The sequence below is a fragment of the Lacerta agilis genome, chromosome 1 (genome assembly GCF_009819535.1).
Source record: "Lacerta agilis isolate rLacAgi1 chromosome 1, rLacAgi1.pri, whole genome shotgun sequence".
NCBI classification, from domain to species: Eukaryota; Metazoa; Chordata; class Lepidosauria; order Squamata; family Lacertidae; genus Lacerta; species Lacerta agilis.
In genome coordinates, this window is record NC_046312.1 from 110,479,927 (window position 1) to 110,500,886 (window position 20,960).

A 20,960-nucleotide genomic window follows, 5' to 3' on the forward strand; every position below is an offset into this window, starting at 1 on the left:
GGAGTAAATGAAATGCTTTAGGGTTTAAACGAATGCATCTGTATTCTATCAGCAAGCATACTGTATTAGCAATATCAGTAGAAATTATATTATTGGTGTTTGAACTGCATGCTGCCTTTGTAACTCATTTAATCACCCACTGGGAAATGGGTACTACCAAATTCGTTTCCTAGTAAGTGTGCTTAGAATAATTGTTATCTTCAGTCTGACTTGCTGTCCAGGCAAGCTGCATTTTTGTGGCTGATCCACTCCAAATACCTATTTGATCAAGTACACAGCACATGGTAAACCAGGACTGGCAAGCCACCACATTTTGGACCAGAACTGGCCTGCCAGAGGGTTTTCTTGCTTTTGTTATAACTGCCCCAACACCAGCACCCATTTCACCACTGGCAGAAGTGCTGAATGCCTCTCCTCTTCCTGCTGCTACTGAAAAAAGATGGGGGCACTTAGAGCAATGATTTGTTCAGCTGTTTCTGAAGTGGTGGTGATGGCCAAGCTCTCTGGAAACATCAGAACACTCCAACCAACTCTGAGCGAAAGCATTGAGAAGGGGAGGTGCTTTGTTCAGCACTACTGCTGATGGCAAATTGGGCTGGGTGAGGGGACAACTTTGTGGCTACTGTCTTAAACTTCTCTACCCAGCCCAGGAACATAGTGAGGAGGAAAACTCCACTTCTGCTCTTCTGCTGATGAGCACAATACAGTTGAGATGCTAGGGGACACTTTGCGCCTGTCCACACACGTCTGTGTGTGCATGCCCATGTAATGTGTGTTTGCTGAGTGCGCACATGTGGTATGCCTTCAAGAGTATGTTGTGGAGTGGACGTACCCACTGCTGATCACAGCCACCACTGGCATTTGGCTCTGGGAGAGGTTTGGGCAAGGGTGAGTGAAGCCCTCATGCCAAAATAGTTTAAGAATCTCCATGGTAAACAATCCCCAAAGTACTACATGTGCTAGCAGGATCCTATTGACTGCCATGCTTGTCACCCATGAATGCTTCATTTTGACATTGCAAGCTTGTCCACAGTTTTTAGTTCTCCAAAGAACTCTGTTTCCAGAGAGGTGTGAGCTCTGGGATAGCTCAGATAGTAGAGCATGAGACACTTAGTCTCAGGGTTGTGGGTTCAAGCCCCACGTTGGGCAAAATATTCCTGCATTGCAGGGGGTTGGATGATCCCAGTGGTCCCTTCCAACTCTACAATTCTATTTTCAAATGTGTGCTGATGCAGATCCTAACTGCAAGGCTATTTGTTTATCATCAAAAGGACAGTTAAGAAAAGCACATGCATGAGTCTATTCAATCACCATAGGACAAAAGTTGTGTTCTTTGGTGTAAGTTAGGAGTGGGGAACCTGTGGCTCTCCAGATGTTTTTGAACTCCTATCAGCTCCAGTCAGCTGGTATAAAATGTGAGTTTTAGTCCAACTTCATCTGGTCCCCACACCAATGTAAATGATGTCAAAGAAAGGAATTTGATTTTTTTTTAAAAAAAATGTTAGTATTTAATTTTACCTTTGACAGGTGATCTACATATAAATGCCCCACACTGCAGTCAAGTCTCACCGCATGACTTTCTGTTTCCGACACTTCACAATGTATTTGGCCTTCCTCCTGTCGCAACAATGTACAAAAAGCAGCTGACAAAAGAATATGGATGTTTTGCAAAAGTACACACACACACACATATATATAAACGTCCTGAGAGACCAACTTAACAAGGCAATGGAGAGCTGCAATTGGATATCATTACATTTTTGTAAGAAGAAGCCATTGGTTGCTCAAGTCTGGATAGAGACTGGTGCTGGGTGTGTTTATAATTTTTCTGATGAAAACTGACCCCCCCCCTTTCTTACCTGCTGCAGAATTTTGGTGAAATAAAGCCCTTTGGGAAGCTGGATGTGGAGGGCAGTTGTATAGGCATCATCACCAGCATTGTACAAGGTAACATTCAACATCAGTACCCTTGTACTTCCCACTACAAGGTAGGGCTTATTTTCATGAGGCCTGTTGGAAATGAAAATATTGCTTTTGACTTAATTTCAAATGTTAACTCAAGTACAAGAGAAATGCTCAGGCTTTCCTCTAAAGTGCCAAGCCATACACGGAAAGCCTGTGTCCCTCCCCAGATGTTGCTGTGATCCCAACACCCATCAACCCTTGACCTTTGGCCATGCTGGCTGGGGATGCTGCGAGTTGGAGCCCAGCATCATCTGGGGGATCACAGGGTCCCTTTCTGCTATTATAAACTCGCGGCTGGGAAATAACTCCACTGTAGGAACTGCTATTTTTCTCCTAGGAGAGTAAACCAACTATTCCAAAATAAAACCGCCACACAAGACTATTTCAGGATGTTTAGGCCTGTGGGTTCAGAAAGCACCTGCTCTGTACAAAAATGTGATTTGATAACTTTTGCTGGTTCTCCCTGCCATCATATGGTTCCCCCTCCAGGACACCTTAGCTGTGTGTCGCCCACACATTTAGCCCTGTTCTCCAATGTCATGTCCTCTTTTCAACAGCTGTGTGTCACTGCAGTGTTGTCTGTCAACAAAACCCAACTGATCAGCTCCTTACCACACATAGGGGCTTTCACACAATCAAGACACCTGGCCAGGCAGATGTCCTGATCCCTTGGAGCCCCTACAAGTGAACAGCTAACACCTGGGCAGGGCTTATGTCATTTTGCCAAGTGGTGACAAAAAAATTACCACAGAATTTTACACAAAGAAGGAACAAGGAGATCTGATGAAGCCTGCTGGACCTGTCACTATCTCTCACCCTGACCTATCCCACAGGGCTGTTGGGGCATAAAGTTTGCTTCGGTGCTATTTTGAGCTCCTTGGAAGGAAGGGTGGCAGGCTAAAAATGGCCATCTGTAGCCACTCAGTGGGTCCTGAAAGGCAACTCTTGTAAGGTAACGTCTTCTTGAGGGACCTTGGTCATCTGCATCTTCCTACCAAAGGGGAAGCAGCATTCTATCACATACAAATGTGTAGCAAAATAGACATCTTTATGGACTCTGTTGTCCTATGACTTGGTGGTGGGCATTTTACTATTCCCTGTCTGATCAAGGGGATGTGGGGCATGATTGTCCTTATCACTAGGCAAGCCTAGATGACCTAGCAAGTGCTTTTACACACACACACAAACACACACACATCTCTATTGTAGCTTTTGTGTTGATTGGAATTGCTCTGACTCATATTGTTAGCAATGACTGCCTTATTTGCTTGCTCTTTGCGTTTCCACTTTTTTTAAATAAAAAAAAGCACATGGCTAGGTGTGTCTGTGTTTAATGCTGCTTTTATGTCCACCTTATGCTGCACACAAGCTCTCATCTTGAAAACTCCAAGTCAATGTTAATATAAAGACAGGACTCCTGCATGTGAGTGAGCACGTCTAGCTTGCATTCCTCCTGGTGTTCCCTAACCACGTTAACCAGCAAAAAAAGATTCCTAAGAGGATTTAAAAAGTAAACTTCAATTTGACATTAAAGTTTAATTAAGACTTGCAGAAGAGCGGCCTTGAGATAGACATTTATCAAATATACTGGCTCGAGACCAACACATTAGTCAATGAACACCTTGGGGAGACAAGCTGGCACTTAGGCAGGCAGCAAAAGGAAGAAGCTCTGCATAAGAAGCTAAGTTTCACATTAAGGAGAAACACACAACTGTTAACATTCCAGTGGCTGGATCTGGGGGTTACAGTGTGCTTCCAAGTTAAATAATGGGGTGTTCTTTCCTTTCCTATTGTTTGTGATGCTGTGTTTTGTTTCATTGTCAAGTGTGCCATCAAACCTGGAAATGGGAGCCGGGACAAGGAAGATGGCCAACGTAGCGTATATTTGCACATATAATAAAATCACCAGGTGCACAGCTGGGAATATGAAAGAGCAGAACTAGATTTTTCACTAGTAATCATAGTGTGTGTATCACACTAAGCAGTGCAGGAGCTCCATTTTTATGGAGATATATCAATGTCCATAAAAGTTCTCATCTGTACAAATGTACAGAACACTGCAACACAAATTGCTGAAAAGGGTTCTTCATGATGTGGCATATTGTGCAATGCAAAGAGAAGTATATTTACCACTTTGAGCTCCTTGGAAGTAAGGTGCGACATAAGCGTAATAATTAAATAAATAAAGCATATCCAGCCTTTTTTTTTTTTACCACATAGAAAACACTATTTACTTACCTCGGGAATGCAAGTTTTCCAGAAACTTGCAAGTTAGCTGAGCAATTTTCTTGAGAACAAAATCTTGCAAACGTGAACTATAAAAGAGGAAAACAACAATTATTTAGGGTCAAATACAATACAATACAATATCCAAACATATTCAAAAGTAAATCCCTTTTCACCCTGAAACTCAGACTGAGACTGTTAATTTTAAAAAGGTATTTTACTGGCAGAGCCTCACTCCTCTCTCTTGTTCTTTACACACAAGTCTAGTACCTTCCACTGTCAACAGCAAAGCATGGTGCCCAAAAGGAAACAGCTCTTTCTAGGCAACCCCTCAACAGATACCTCTGGAAGACTCCTAACACAACATCAGCCGACACAACATACACATGGTATTACTAACCATAAAAAGAGCCTGCAAAAGGCCCATCTAGACTCATCTTCTGTTTTCATCATGGTCGCTATAAGCAGGACCCAAATGCAACAGCAATCTCCCCACTTGTGATTCTCACTGAATAATATACTGTCAGTAGACTGATGTAGTGCAGGCAATTTTTTATTTGATTTTTCCCCCAGACTGAATTGATGCTAACTAAGATGCTTCATGAGGTATGGAAACAAATCCATTTGACCTTTCATCACAACAGTATTTGCCAAGGAAAACATTTATGAATTTGAAGGGGTTTATTAGGCTCTTAAACACTGCATTGGAGCACTTAAAATTAGACCAGGGAATGAACATATTTGCTGGGATCCGGAAAACTATGCCAGCAGCAGAAGGCTGTGCACACACACACACTTATGAATTAACTACTATTCGAAGTTTCATACAGAGCAAGGGGAATAGTTTATTCCAGGGGTCAGCAAACTATGGTCCCTGGGCTGGATCAGGCCTGGCAGGCTTCTAAATCCGGCCGGGCCATTTAAGAACCCGCCGCAAACCCGAGACTCCCAGCGATGGTGACAGGAGGAAGAGGCTGAGCCAATCAAACGCCATGCCTAGTTTACCTCAGTGCGGGGACGTCTTTGCCAATCAAATGCTGTGCTGCGCTGAGGTAAACCAGGCACGACGTTTGATTGGCAGAGCCGCCGCCACTCAGCCTCTTCCTCCTGCTGCCACCCTGGTGCTCCTGTGGCTGCCGCCACTCTGCATCCCTGTGAGTGGGGCAGCAGTGGCGTTCCTGGAGGAAGACAGCCAGCCCACGCTAGGGCTCGGCAGGGCCGCAGCCACTGTGTTCCCATCGGCGGCCGACGTGATGGTGGAGGACAATTAGGCCGGCGGCAAAGTAGCCCAGGCAGCGGCCTTCACCTCCGGGAAGCAGGAGGACAAAGGGGCCGAAACACCCACACGGGGCGGCAGCTGCAGATAAGGCACCAGCTTGTCCTTCCCGTCCAGCCCCCGACAGTGTCTGAGGGACAGTGAACCGGCCCCCTGGGGGCCGTAGTTTGCTGACCTCTGGTTTACTCTCATGGCTCTGTATCCATAGGACTGGCTTCACAAGTAATATTTCTGAAGCCATTCTCTCTAGGCTAAAAATGTCTCTCAAACTGACTGTAATTGATTTGTATGAAGGATGCTACAATTGAAAAACAGAGACACTGAATGTACCTTTGCAAAATATTTCAATAAAAACATTAAAAAACAAACAAACAAACATAATGGCAGTCCTAAAAGTAGCATTTATTAGATGAACACACAATGCAAGCTGCTTAAATCAGGATCATCCATTTATTTAATAAATTCATACTCCACATCTCCAATTCTCAAGAGCTGCGTGCTAGTGGCCCCAAAAATACATAAATACAAAACATAAACATAGAAAAAACAACATACGTACACACAAATGCAATTGGAAACTTATTTTGCAATTCAACTTATTTTAAGTTGACCAGAAAACTTTACGTTACAGAGAGGCATATAAATGTGGGGGGGGGGGCAAAAAAGTATGCAAAAAAAAAAACACGTTTCAGGTGCAGACATGCTATTTTCACAAACACAAACATACCTTGCTGCGTATGACATCATCTTCACTTCGTTGTTGAAGAACTGGCTGGAGCGGTGGGAGTTCATCTGAACTTTGATTCTTTAGAACATTTTCTCCAAGATGGTAGGTGGCTTCAACTTGTATAGGAGTCAAGATATCCCTCACATTTTTCTACGGAAATTGGAAACCTAATGAGTTAACAACATAAAAACACACACGTGTGCATGTAAAGAAAACCCCGCCTACCCTAGATCGCTACATGAACGGAAATACAGTAGCAGAATTTCTAAGTATGTGAAAGGCCACACGGTGCAACATGCAAAGATCCAGTAGCAGCCACATGCTGTCCACCGCTGGATGAATGCCACAAGATCATCCCACCTGCCAAATAAAAACTGCTTTCTCTTTCTCTCCCTCTAAAATCTTACATGTTGGAACTTCATTTGTTTTTCATTTGTTTCTTGAAAAGGAAAAGTTACCTTGTATTTTATTTTGAGCTATCATCTAAAGCTTGTTATGTTGCTTAAATCAGGCATAGGCAAACTCGGCCCTCCAGATGTTTTGAGACTACAATTCCCATCATCCCTGACCACTGGTCCTGCTGGGATGATGGGAGTTGTAGTCCCACAACATCTGGAGGGCCGAGTTTGCCTATGCCTGGCTTAAATTATAGTAAACAAGGTGCAGCCAAAGCAAACTCAAAGGTGCTTCCAATGTTGCATTTCTTCATAACATTCTAATGATGCATTTAGAGAAGTTTCATTGGTCTGTGACTACAATGAACATACCATTCATTCATTCATTCATTCATTCATAGAAGTGGCCAGGAAACAGCTACAAAGCTGGACCAGACGTGTGGAACCTTTAAAGGCCTGGGGACCACATTCCACTTTGGCTAATCCTCCAAAGTGGGGCCGCATATGGACAGCCACAAAAAGGATGAGTAGGACTACTCTCACACATAGTCGATGCAACCTTTTCTCTTTTCTGTTTAATGCTGCAAACAAATTCGCTTATTGGGGTGCAAGTTCTATGGAACTTTCTTCTGAGGATATCATAGGCAGGAAAAAGACCTCTGCTTAAAATCCCAGCACTGCACTGGAATAAGTAAATTGGGATTGAGTCTACTCTGTTTCTCTTGTATGTCTTTGTAAGATATACAAATTTCAATGCCAGACCACACTGTGTGTAGTAAGGCTCTCGATCAAAGTTCAGTTCCCAAGCAAGCTACCTTGCTTGAAACACTGAACATTACAATAGTGAAGATGATTAAATTATTCCCTGGATGGGTGAGATAGGCAGGCACTGATTGCCCTCCCACATGTCTCCTGCTCTTAATTCTTATCTACAAGAAAGCTTCCACCAATTCGTATGTTATCCAATTCATATAATTTTCCACAAGGGTTTCCCTACATCTGCTCTACGTTACTTTCCATTATGCCAATTAGCTATTAATTATTTTTTTTCTCAGATACTGAATATGCAAGGATTATGCTTGACAGACGCTGAGGATTTATTTAACCTGAATGACTTGACTTAAGTTCAAAGGTCACAGAATGGGGAGACACTTTCAGTATTAATATTTCAAGACAGAGAAGGGCATTGCATCAGAAGTAGGGATGGCACAAGCATTTGTGCAAGACAGGTGGTTCAAAAGTTTAGAATAAGGTTACCAGACATCCCCGTTTCCCGGGGACAGTCCCCGGATTTACAAATCAGTCCCCTGACAAAATCCATCTATTTAGTAGGAAGTTGAAAAGTGTCCCCAGATTCATTGAAAAATATCTGGTAACCTTAGTTTAGAATCCCCTCTTGAAGATTTCAAAGTTGGTGGCCACCCTTGCATCGTTTAATAACCACCAGCTTGGATGACTTTAAAGAAGGAATTGGGCAAATCCATGAAGGATAAGGCTATCCATTTCAGAGAGGGGCTATTCTGCTCATGTCTTGCTCGTCAAAGAAACAGAACAAGCCAGTTTTTGGCAGTCCTTCTTCCCATCGTTGTTCACATCCTGGTGCAATTATTTCACTTCAACAATTCTATTTAGGAGAGAGAGAGAAACACACACGTTACCCTCATGAATGCTTGGTGAGTTGTGCAAGTAACGTTGTTGCTATTGTAAATGCTGAGGCTTCCAGAAGTCGTTTCAGATGTACCATTATAGGAAAAATAAAACCTTGCTGCGGTATCTGACCTCCTGCTGACATCCAGGCTTAGATTATAAAGCAATACTGTGAAAAATGTGAGAGAGGGGGTGGGGGGAAAGGACAGCATTAAGAGGAAGGGTTTGGGAAGTAACTCCAGAGGTTTTTCATATTTATTTAATTGATGGTGAATGCTTTAGAACAGGGTTTCCCAAACTTGGGTCTCTAGCTGTTTTTGGACTACAACTCCCATCATCCCTAGCTATCAGGACGGTAGTCAGGGATGATGGGAATTGTAGTCCCAAAGCAGCTGGAGACACAAGTTTGGGAAACCCTGCTTTAGAATGCCAGGCAGACTTTAAAAAATATCATTCTAAAAAGTATTGCAGAATTTTCTTCCATACCTTCAGTACATCAGCAGTATCATTTGCACACTTACAATTATTATTATTATTATTATTATTATTATTATTTATACCCCGCCCATCTGGCTGGGTCTCCCCAGCCACTCTGAGCAGCTTCCATCAATATTAAAATACATTTAAAATATCACAGATTAAAAACTTCCCTAAACAGGGCTGCCTTCAGGTATTTTCTGAATGTCAGGTACCGGTAGTAGTTTATTCCCTTGAACTCTGATGGGAGGGCACTCCACAGGGCGGGCGCCACTACCGATAAGGCCCTCTGCCTGGTTCCCTATAGCTTTGCTTCTCGCAGTGAGGGAACCGACAGAAGGCCCTCGGCGCAGGATCTCAGTGTCCGGGCTGAATGATGGGGGTGGAGACACTCCTTCAGGTATACAGGACTGAGCCGTTTAGGGCTTTAAAGGTCAGCACCAACACTTTGAATTGTGCTTGGAATCAATTGTGCGTTCTGATGAATGAGTTGATGGGGAAACCCCCAGTTCTTTCTTTTGTATCACATATACTGCTCCCACCAACTTATTCTAGTGAATTTTTCTCCATATTGTTGGTCTAGCTACTTTGCTATTGCCTGGAGAGCTTCTGCTATTCACTCCACCCTCTGTGATAAGCAGGAATAGCTGTGGTCTTCTCTCAACCTACTAGATGCCATCTTCTGCCTCTACAGTAAGCATCACAATGCTGGGTCCTCTCTCACTGGGCTCCAACCCAATCTGAGCCTTGGCAACCTTAGCTACGCATTATACCCTGCGCTCTCAGCAACAGGGATTAGCTGATTATCAGAATAAAGCCATTCTGTTTTATTCTGATAAAGTCTACAGGAGCTGCAGTCAATGTGGTGACCTCCAGATATTTGTGGAACTCCAGTTCACATCACCTGCAGACAACATGGCCAATTGTAAGTGGGGGGGGGTGAAAGTTGGAGTCCAGCAACATCTGAAAGACACCAGTTTGGCTACCCATAGTCTAAAGGGTTAATCCAGAAATCCACAGTCTCTTAATGCCACGTAGCAAAACTTTTGAGAAGCATCTGTTTTGTTTCATGGTATATTAATTGCTAATGTACTAAATAATATGAGCATTTACTTTGAAAATTGAACAGCTACTCAGGATAAGAGACTAATTAGGCAAATTTGATCCTGTTTTTAACACACACACACACACACACAAACACAATTTTATTATATTTTCAATGTAGAAAATTAAATTTGTTACTCAACAATTATATTCCAATTCAGCAAAATTGGTGACTTCCTACTCATCAATGTTTATAACCCAAATTACATACAATTGTAATTATTATTATTATTATTATTATTATTATTATTATTATTATTTCTGTGCCACTTATCTGACTGGGTTGCCCCAGCCACTCTGAGCGGCTCCCAACACAATATTAAAAACACGATAAAACATCAAACATTAAAAACTTCCCTAAACAGGGTTGCCTTCAGATGTCTTCTAAAAGTCAGCTGTTTATTTCATTCACATCTGAAGGGACGACGTTCCACAGGCTGGGTAAAATTATCTAATTTCATCCTCTCTGACATGTTTCTTAATATATTCTGTTGTTTTCTTACACCTCAAACCCCACTGTGGTCTTCGCATATGAAAAATAACTTTTAATACAGACTAGAAATGGTTTCCAGTCTTCTTTAAAAGATTCTAAATTTGTATCTTTTATCAATGCTGTCAATTTTGGCCACCTCTGCATATTCCAATATTTTCATCAACCACTCTTGATCCTGTCTGCTATTGAGCTAGGCAGTACAGCTGTCGTGCAATGCTTTCTCCTATCTGGAACACTTCATTCAGTACCAAAAATAATAATGGATACCAATTGGCTTCAATTTAGTAGGTAATTAAGTTCCATTTAACCATCAGCAGTAAGCCATTTAAAAGAAAAAGAGAAGAAGAAAAAGAACAGAGCAATTGAGGCACATAACACCATCAATAAAGTATGCTGAGAAACAATGATGCAGAATTTAGCTAATAGCTTACCTATGTAACCTGGAGCTGTTCGGCCATTATAGCTAAAACAAAGTGTCAGGTGCACACATGCAGCTGGCTGTCCATTTAACACACAGTCCAGTATAGTTCGATTTACTGAGGGAGGGTGTTTTAAGGATGCTTCAACAATGACGACTGCCCTTGTCCTGAAAAGCAATAAGAATTCATAGTCACAATTTGTAATTTTACAGTGGTACCTCGACTTACGAAGATAACCCGTTCCGAAGGCGCCCTCGTAAGTCAAAATCTTCGTAAGTCGAAGGCGCCATCTCAGAACGGGAAAAAACTTCGCAAGTCGAAAAAACCGAATTGAAAACCTCGTAAGTCGAGGTATCGTGCTGCTGCCTTCCCTTCGTAACTCGGAAATTTTGGAAGCGGCGGCCACTTTTTCGCTTCCGGAACTGATTCGGAAGCCAAAAACGTCGGAAGTCGAGTCGCTCGGAAGTCGAGGTACCACTGTATAATGTTGATAATTTTGTGCATGCTGTTTTATCATTCCCACACCCCAAGTTCTGAGAAAACAAAGCCTAACTTTAATTGACTTAGGAGCCAAGCCTGTGACTGTAAAATATTGTTCGGCACAACATTCAGAGATGTTCGCCGCTCAGATCATTTCTTAGAGACGTTGACACATTGTGTGATTCCAGTGTCCTACAGAATTCCCATTCTGAAGTCACATTCCAGAGCTTAATGACTAAGTTCAGAGCTTAATGAAGAGCTTTATGAGGTCAGCAGCGCACAGCAAATTTATTTAATTGCATCTCATAATTCACCATTATGTCCAGTTGTCTCTAATTATGGTATGTGCTGTGTGTGTGTGTGTGTGTGTGTGTTGGACTCACCTCAGCAGCACAGCAGAGTCTGACAGGAAAGCACCAACTGCTACATCTGTAGGCCGAAAAAAGCCCCCCGCACAGATTGAAGATGATCATTAGTCACCAGAAAACCTTCTCTCAAGCACAATCCCCTTATTGCTTATTCACCTCTGGACTGCATTAAATCACTATTTGCACATTATTAATGAGAGGGGATACGAGGATACATTAAGCCAACATATATTATCGGAACTTTCTAAACAGAGTCATCGAGACAGAGCTGTGTTGCTTTTATTCCTGGCATTAAAATAATTCCACAGTCATTGCATAACACCATTGTTATGCAATGACTGTGGAATCTCAATCTCCATTCTTTATATCTCAAGCATTTTTGGAGACAGGGTGGGAAAGAAATTTAATAGATGAAGAAAAAAAATTAATTACATTTAAAAACTGAGACCTCCCTGTTCTTCTGTGTTTTCCCTTTCTGAAAACACTTTTAAAAACAAATTCTGTTATGATAAGCAGCCTAGCCTGAGCATGGCTGCTCAGAAGTAAGTTCTGCCAAGTTCAACAGGGCATGTTCTGGAGCAAGAATAACTCAGTGTAATGGTACTAGGTTGCAATCCTGTAGTCATTTCCCTGGGACTAAATCCCATTAAATAGAGTTCACTTCTGAGCGGAAATGTATAGGACTGCACATTTAATGGCCTTCTCATCTAACAAGTTGCAACTACAGTGGTACCTCGACTTACAAATTTAATCCGTTCCGAATGCACATTTGTAGGTCGAAAAACTTCGTAAGTCGAAAAAAGCGATTTCCCCATAGGAATGCATTGGGAATGAAAAATTTGGAAAAATTCGTAAGTTGAGTAAACCACATCTAAAATTTGTAAGTCGAGTAAACCCCATCTAAAACCGCCAACGGATGTCCTTCAGGTGTCGAAGAATTCGTAGGCGTGCGGGCACTTTTTTCATTCATAAGTCGAAAAATTCGTATGTCGAGTAATTCATAAGTCGAGGTACCACTGTATCTTTAAACAAATTAAATGCTGTCAACAGTGGGCAATGGGAGGGGAAATCATTCATAGGCACCGTCACTACCAACGCTGCATGAAACATCACAGAATATTCCCACAATTTTAGGGATAGTGGGATAGTTGGGAACTGAAATTAATTCACTTTCAGGCATTCTGATTATTTTGCAACCTTCGCTGGTTCTGTTGTTGTTTCGTTTTACTAATCTTTTATGGGCAGTTTTAATGTTCTGTGGGTTGTTGGGTGTTTTGTTGTTTGTTTGTTTTGCTTTATTAGTTTGCACCCTGATTTCAAGGATGTTTTCTAGAAGAGTGGGTACGAAATAAAGCAAAGCTTGTTCCTGCTGCTTTAAAGAAAAAAAAAAACGAAGCAAAATGCTCAACTCACCCGAATACCCATTGTTGTCTACATCAATTCTCCCAGATATAGACTGACCAAACATTCGTAAACTGTTGCTGATCTGATGTCCTTGTATCCTCTAAAAATAAAAAAATGAAAAGCCTGATATTTCTTAGTATATCTAAAAAAAGTTTTGGAGGAATACTCCCCCCCCCATTAAGTACCATTAGTGACTGCAGTTAACCAACAACGGAAAGTACAGTGGTACCTGGGGTTACGAACTTAATTCGTTCTGGAAGTCTGTTCTTAACCCGAAGCGTTCTTAACCTGAGGCGCGCATTCCCCACATAGGCCTCCTGCGGCCCCGGAAGCAGATTGCGTTCATATCCCGGGGCAAAGTTTACAACCCGGAACACCTACTTCCGGGTTTGTGGAGTTCATAACCCCAAGCATTCGTAAGCAGGACTGTTCGTAACCTGAGGTACCACTGTAAGTTAAATCAATTTTGCCAACAAATAAGGGGTGGAGAACCAGTGTCCCTCTGGATGCTGTTCAAGTCTCAACAGTCTATCATTCCTGGCAACATTCCTTACTGGCTGTGGTTGATGGGAGCTGGAGGTTTGCATGTGCCTCACTGGGAATATTGTAAGGTTAGTGCTAGCATTAACCTTACAACATTGCAGCAATTAACCTTACAACATTGCAGCAAGGCCTGGCATGGTGTGCTGCTTTCACTGGGGCCCCATTAAAAGGAATGCTGGACCAGGCAACATCTTGGGTTGAATCTGCATGCTGCTTACATAAAAAACTCTAAGAAAGAAAAAGAAAAAAGCTCTAAGCAGCTTACATAAAAGATACATTAAAATGAATCGATAATAGCCAGAATTTAAAAACACGTCAACCTAATAAATATATATATACACAGTCGTACCTTGGATCCCAAGCGCCTTGGTACTCGGACGTTTTGGCATCCGAACGCTGCAAACCCGGAAGCGAGTATTCCAGTTTGAGAAAGTTCTTCGGAACCCAAACATCTGACAGGGCTTCCGCGGCTTCCGATTGGCTGCAGGAGCTTCCTGCAGCCAATCAAAAGCCGTGCTTTGGTTTCCAAATGTTTCAGAAGTCAAACGGACTTCCAGAACGGATTCCATTCGACTTTCAAGGTATGACTGTATATATATAAATAAAATAGCCTGTTTAAACTCTATGTTATAAAACTAATAGGAAATATTCCAAGATGCTAAGGCAACCTGGGGGCTCCGGTGACAAAGATGGATCCAAAAGCATCCCCAGACTGCACACCTGGTCCTTCAGAAGGAGTGTAATCACATTCAGTTTAGGCAATTAACCAATTTCTCAGACATGGGAACCACTCACCCAGAGTTCTATTAATGTCCCAGATACTTCCAGTCCTGAATCATACAATTTGATTTCTGTCTTTTTGCTGTACAACCTACCGAGTTGTGGAGGAAGACTTGAAGCAACAGCAGCCTCTAACTTCCTAACAAATACTTTCTAACAAATGAATGGCGGCAGCTATAGAGAGTTATTTCCTTTCTCCCCAGCTCTTCCCTCCTCTAGTGACTTCCCTTTCCCACCCCCATCTGTTTCTCATTTCGTATTCCAATGGCCTCTTGGCTTGCTGGCAAAAGCATTGCCTCAAATGGCACCCTAAATTGCAAGCCTTCTAGGCAGGTACGGTGTCACTCCTATGTTCAGTTTAATGCTCTGCTCGCTATGATGACAGCATCTCTGCTAAAACAGTCACAGTAGTGGCTAAAACAGACCCACCTGTGAGAAGGTTGGTGATATCCCATCTTTCCTGCCATTATATATGTAAATTGCGCCCTCCAAATCGTTTTCCTGTGGGGCCCCAATGGCAACATCTGTTAAAATAGATGTGATATACTTCAATACAACGTTATGAAGACACATTAGCATATTAGCTACACACTCATTTTAATAACATGTACATCCAATGCATGGTTTGTTTGGGTTTCTTCATAGGAAAGTAAAGATTTGCTCGCACCAAGTGGAAAGATGGCAACATCACTATTAACTGTTCACAGAACTGTGGCATAAATTAGTGTAAGGATAGTTGCTTGTAAGAGCGAGAGTGAGGGAAAGCAACATTGGACAAAGGGAAAGAAGCTCCAGGGTGATGGAGGAAGCAGTTATCATGCTTTGGTTTCTATTTGTCTTGCTTTGTATTGCCATCTTCTCCCAGTAGTTTCATGTAAGGACAGGATTTCAAGACACACTTCTCATTTGCTCTGTTTCTCTCTAAGAAGCACAACTTTGCTTTCTTATTGGCCTGTAATGAAGGAAAAGTGATGAAGAGAGTAGCTCCCTCTCTTGCAAACACTATATTTCTATTCAGGAAACATTCCTAGCCTTATATCAGTTGTAAATGCAGCTGGAGATTACAACACACACACACAAACAATTTGCAATAGCTCTTCACAGTCTCATAACTGAGCTTGCTAGAGCCATCTTTGTATAAAGGATTCACAGGAGCCATGGGAACCCCCCTCCCCCCATAGCATCACTGGCTCAGCTACGCTCCTCATGACCCCTGGACGAGGTCAGCATGTTGCTTTCTCTCTAGCCGTGCAATCTTCAAAAACAGAACACCACAGCCATTTCTTGCTTAGACTTCTGCAAGTCACTTGTGGTCAAAGCCACTGTGGTTTTCTGTAGAATGTAATTCTATTTCTTTACCCACAAGCCCCCAAAATTGTGTTTTTCTAGTTTAATGCTGCAACCTGTCCCAAGTCTCCAGGTTAGAACAGGATAACTAGCAACTTAGACATCGTTACAGGTAGGTAGCCGTGTTGGTCTGCCATAGTCAAAACAAAATAAAATAAAAAATTCCTTCCAGTAGCACCTTAGAGACCAACTAAGTTAGTTCTTGGTATGAGCTTTCGTGTGCATGCACACTTCTTCAGATACACTCCCAAGTTAAAACAGTACAATGCATCATCAGAGAACTACAACCTCTCCTAGACAATGACAGTTCTCTTTCTCAAGCTCTGGGAGGAAGACCCTTCATCGCCTACAGACAGCCACCCAATCTAAAACAACTCCTCACCCACAATAATACAACAACAGGACTCAACGAGGACACTGGTACCAGAGCCTGCAATAAACCCAGATGCCAACTTTGCTGCCACATAAACCCGGACAACACCATTACTGGCCCCAACAACATCAAACATACCATCTCAGGACTATTTAATTGCTCATCTTCCAACATTGTGTATGCAATCAAATGCCAACAGTGCCCTTCAGCTCTCTATATTGGACAAGCAGGCCAAACCCTACGCCAAAGGATAAATGGACATAAATCTGATATCAGGAATAACAAGACAGAGAAACCAGTAGGAGAACACTTCAATCTCCCAGGACATTCTATAAAAGATCTCAAAGTAGCTGTCTTAATACAAAGGAATTTCAGAAATAGACTGGAAAGAGAAGTGGCTGAATTGCAACTAATCACCAAACTTAAAACCACGGAGAAATGTGGTCTGAACAAAGACATTGGATTCTTATCTCATTATACATGACAAAGCTATCTTTAGCCATCTCACCCCTTGCCTTTCCCTGTAAGACCGTGTAATAATTGCAGTCGTTAACAGTTGTCTACATGTTTTCCACACCTATCAGCTGATCATCCATTCCCACCACCCTTCTGAGTAATACCCCTCCCCACTCCCTCACTATATTTAAGGGTCTGGTGACTTCCGTTTCAGTGTATCTGAAGAAGTGTGCATGCACACGAAAGCTCATACCAAGAACTAACTTAGTTGGTCTCTAAGGTGCTACTGGAAGGAATTTTTTATTTTATTTTGTTTTAACTTAGACATTGTTATCTTCACTCAGAAAAAAACTAATTTTGGCTTCAACTTTCGCATTCCCTCTTCCTTGATAAAAAAAATCTCTGCCTATGCTCCATGCCATCTTCAAGTACAATGTTTCACATTAAAAGCTTTCCACTTATCTAGTTAGAGCCAAATTCAAATATTGCCTAAAGGATACTGTAGCTTCTGAAAAATCCTTTTTGTTTACATGGTTGGCTCTTGAAATCACATGCTGCAGCATGGGAGGGCCAATCGTACAGGTCATCAGAATTGTGCAACTACTTATCAAGTTGCCACATGGACCAAATGGACGAGAGGCAAATGCATGCTGCAAATTGAAACCCCTGCCCTCCACCACTAAGTGGTGCCTGGTGAAAGGGGTCAGTTTGCACAGGACAGGAATACAACTCCAACAGCCTGTGCACACCAAGTGATGTCCACTATATGACCACTCATAAGCCCAATTTTGCAGTGCATATATATCACATGTACAAGTCATTCCCTTCCCACTCATAGCTTGACAGTGCTGGCCACTTGCTCACTGACATGATAATCAGCAATAAGAGCAAAAAGGGCGGCAAACACTGCATTCTCACAGGAACATTAAGAAGCTGATTTACACAGAATCAGACTGTTGGTCTGCCTAGTTTACGTTGCTAGCGACAGCTCTCCAGAATTTCCAACAGCAGTCTCTCTGTGCCCTCCTGAATATGCTGGGCACTGAATCTGGGACCTTCTGCATGCAAAACAGATGATCTATCACTGAGCTACAGTTTCTCATTCTCTCTCTCTCTCTAAACCCCCATCCCCAAATAATTTGCTACTGCCTTCATGGTTCCCTTCCACCATAGAAACCAAACAGACACCTTCTCATGCCTATGGATGATGGCTTTTGGATTTCTTTCCAGTACATATTGCAGTTAACATCCCAAAGTTGCTAAGTTTACTCATGTTTCCCATGGGTATCTTTATATATTAAGGATTGCAGTATATTGTAAAAATTCACTGGGTTGTTTTTTTTTGGCAAGTTCCTTAACACATAGTTCATTTTTTCTGCTTCCATTATTTCAATAAAATCTGAACGTGGGGAACCTAAAATATTAAAAGTAGCACATGTGCATAGTTTATCATTCCTCTTTAAAAAGCCTGTAAGAGGTGATGAAAGGAGGTGTGTATAGACATTTCTAACTTGTCTAAGGTTTGGTAGAAAAAAGAGCAGAGGGCAATAATTTCCAGGAAGTAGCTCTAGTTCAACATCGTGCAGTTTTACCTACAAAACAAATGTTAATTAAGCAGACCCAGAGGAGTGTGAGAAATGTAAATGTTGTTTGAGTTGCCTAGCAAATAAATTTAGATATTCAGTACATTAATGTGCATGAAACCTGAAGACGATAAGAAACATTAATGGCTGAGAATGAAAGTCATTATGCAAGTGATGCCTAAGGGATATGATTAAATCAAAATGGCAAGTAGTACAGATTAAAGCAAATTAAAAACAATGTCAAACAAAAACACATTTATTTAGCAGAGGCTGAAGCGTCACCACCAGCTGAATGAAGCAGAGTTACTGAAAAACCAGACTTGTTGGAAATGTCCATGATTTATTGAATTTGATAGTCATGTAAGCGCTGTGCTGCCCACTAGCTTAGATAAGCTTTTACAGCCTAATTTTACAGAATTAGGCAGATGCATGGGTGATGGGCCTATCGAGAACTATGAACAACAATGGGGCTCTGGAGATAGTGATAGATGAAGGACTTTGACTGTGTGGCAGTACAATCAATGCAGGTATAACCTAAGGGAAGCCCAGGGAAGACAGCAGCCTCTCTCTAGAGCAAAAGATTCACTTGAACTTGATTTAACAAATATTACTTATCTGCCTTGCCTTTTGGGGGGGGGGTTTAATTAAAAAGGTGTCTTGAATGTTCTGGGGGCAGCTGGAAGAAGAGTCTAACATAAAGAAGATGTGAAGAGATCAGTGCAGACCGAATAAAGTTCTCTTCCACCCCTAGCCTTTATCCATCTAAGCCAGGGGTCAGCAAACTATTTCAACGGGGAGCCGGTCCACTGTCCCTCAGACCTTTTGGGGGACAAACTATATTTTGGGGAAAACAACAACAACAAATTCCTATGCCCCACAAATAACCCAGGGATGCATTTTAAATAAAAAGACACATTCCACTCATGTAAAACACGCTGATTCCTGGACTGTCCGTGGGCTGGATTTAGAAGGTGATTGGGCTGGATCCGGCCCCCGGGCCTTAGCTTGAGTACCCATGATCTAAGCTCTTCAGCTGAGCTATTAAAAAGTAAGGAAAAGTAGGTCTCAATCTCTATGCCTTGGTGGTTGCCACCCCCACCCCCCTAAAAATGAGGAGAACCATCAAGTGTTCCTTCTTAAAATAAAAACAGGATTCCTTTGGCAGCCCTGCATGCTGCTTAGGTTAATCGCTGGCTACCCATCGGCCAGTAAAGCTGGCCATCCCTCGGAGAGTAAAGCGAGATGAGCGCCACAACCCCAGAGTCGTCTGCGAGTGGACTTAACGGTCAGGGGTCCCTTTACCTTTACCCATCCCTGCCCACCAAGCTAGATTCCCCAAGTGCCTAGCCTGCTGCCCGCTTCAGGAATGCATGCTGGCATAGGCCTACTGAGACCCCCCTTGCTTTCTGTTCTAAGCCCACCAGGCATCTCCACCTCCTCAACATTCCAAGGATTCCTAGGCTATCTCCCATCCAGGGACTGCTTAGCTTCCACAAGTACCTGTAGGATTGGGTGTTTTAACGTTTTAATGGCCATCAGCTCTGCAGCCTACTTAAAACTGGAGAATGTTAAGAGCTGTATGTAGCCCCCGTAGGCCAACACCTTGGAGGCACCAGTTGAACCCAAGTTTGCCACTGGTCTCTGAATTTGGATGAGGTTAACAAGTGAAGCTGATCTATAATCTATGATTCCAAAATAAGCTGTGTTATAATCACAAGTACGGTTTCAGGTCTCCCAAAACTCCATGTCTGAATGAACTTTCAGAATTTGTTCTTCATATATGGATACCTGAAGTCCACAGAAATGACAGAAAAATGATCAGTGGAATCGCTCTGACAATTCCAGTAGATAACTGTGCAGTATTCCACTCTCATTGGTATGAGACAGGATACTTAGTTACCGTTCATTTTAAACCTAACACTTCTTTTCTCCTTTAAAAATCTCTGAGCAACTAATTAGAACTTTTGTTATGAGTAGGGCACTTAAAAGGTAAATGAAGGTAACTAGTTTTAAGTAAATTGAAACTTATTTATGCGCCTGAGCAGTTTTATTCCTACAGAAAATTCAGAGACATAGGAATAATAGTCTTCACGATTACCTAAATCTCCAAGATTGTTGTTCGGATAGCTAGAGTAAATGATCCAAGCAGAAAGAGAACTGGAATGTGTCGCTTCAAAATGCATCACGCTTTTTTTAAAAAACAAAGCAAAAACAGGAGTTTTATTTACGAAAGGAATTTTCAATCTCCAGAAATGGTGCATTATGCACACAAAATGCAGAAACTGAAAATATTTACCAATTAAACAAGTGAACATCCCACCGCCCACGACACAAGCCACGCAAAGGGAGGTTAAGCTAAAGGAGGCTGCAATCGTATACAAACTTTGGTAATCTATACTGAACTCTGTATGACATAAACACACACACAAATCATATTAAAGTTCCATAATACCTAGTTTTAAATCATTAGGGCATTATACCTTCAAAGCCATCGTTATCCATGTCTCCTAAATTGGCAATGGCATCTCCAAACCTCGCTGCGTACAAATCACTCCCAGCCAGTGCCGTCTCCAGCTCTAGCATCTCTCCTCCCTAGAGGGCAACAAATAAGAATTCTACTTTGTAGCAGGGCTCCTATTGTATGGGGATACAATTATGGTAAACACTTCAGAAGAGAAACAGTCCATGTTGAAATCTTTAGCGTATGGGAGACCAACATGCTACGCACACAAGAACAACACATTACCTTCCACAAGAGCGTTTCCGTGTGGAACGTGAGCCGGTGTTAAGTACTTGGAAACCAGTGAAACTTGGAGCAAGAGAATTAATTGCATACTTGAAATTAATAGAGCAATGTATTATTGTTTCTGTATTGCCATCAGCACAAAGCCTTTATT

General features: G+C 42.1%; 1 protein-coding gene across 1 annotated transcript in view; it reads right to left on the minus strand.

Moving 5' to 3' along the window:
• The window catches only part of ITGA4 (integrin subunit alpha 4), a 52,599-nt gene that overhangs the window by 11,660 nt on the left and 19,979 nt on the right, over nt 1-20,960 (minus strand). Inside the window, exons 10-19 of the mRNA XM_033167053.1 lie at nt 20,544-20,655; nt 14,734-14,828; nt 12,991-13,081; nt 11,593-11,638; nt 10,742-10,896; nt 8,248-8,405; nt 6,195-6,344; nt 4,204-4,280; nt 1,860-2,010; nt 1,519-1,617 (exon numbers count right to left, since the gene is read on the minus strand). Coding sequence (XP_033022944.1) covers nt 1,519-1,617; nt 1,860-2,010; nt 4,204-4,280; nt 6,195-6,344; nt 8,248-8,405; nt 10,742-10,896; nt 11,593-11,638; nt 12,991-13,081; nt 14,734-14,828; nt 20,544-20,655 — 1,134 coding nt within the window. The remainder of the gene's footprint in view (nt 1-1,518; nt 1,618-1,859; nt 2,011-4,203; nt 4,281-6,194; nt 6,345-8,247; nt 8,406-10,741; nt 10,897-11,592; nt 11,639-12,990; nt 13,082-14,733; nt 14,829-20,543; nt 20,656-20,960) is intronic.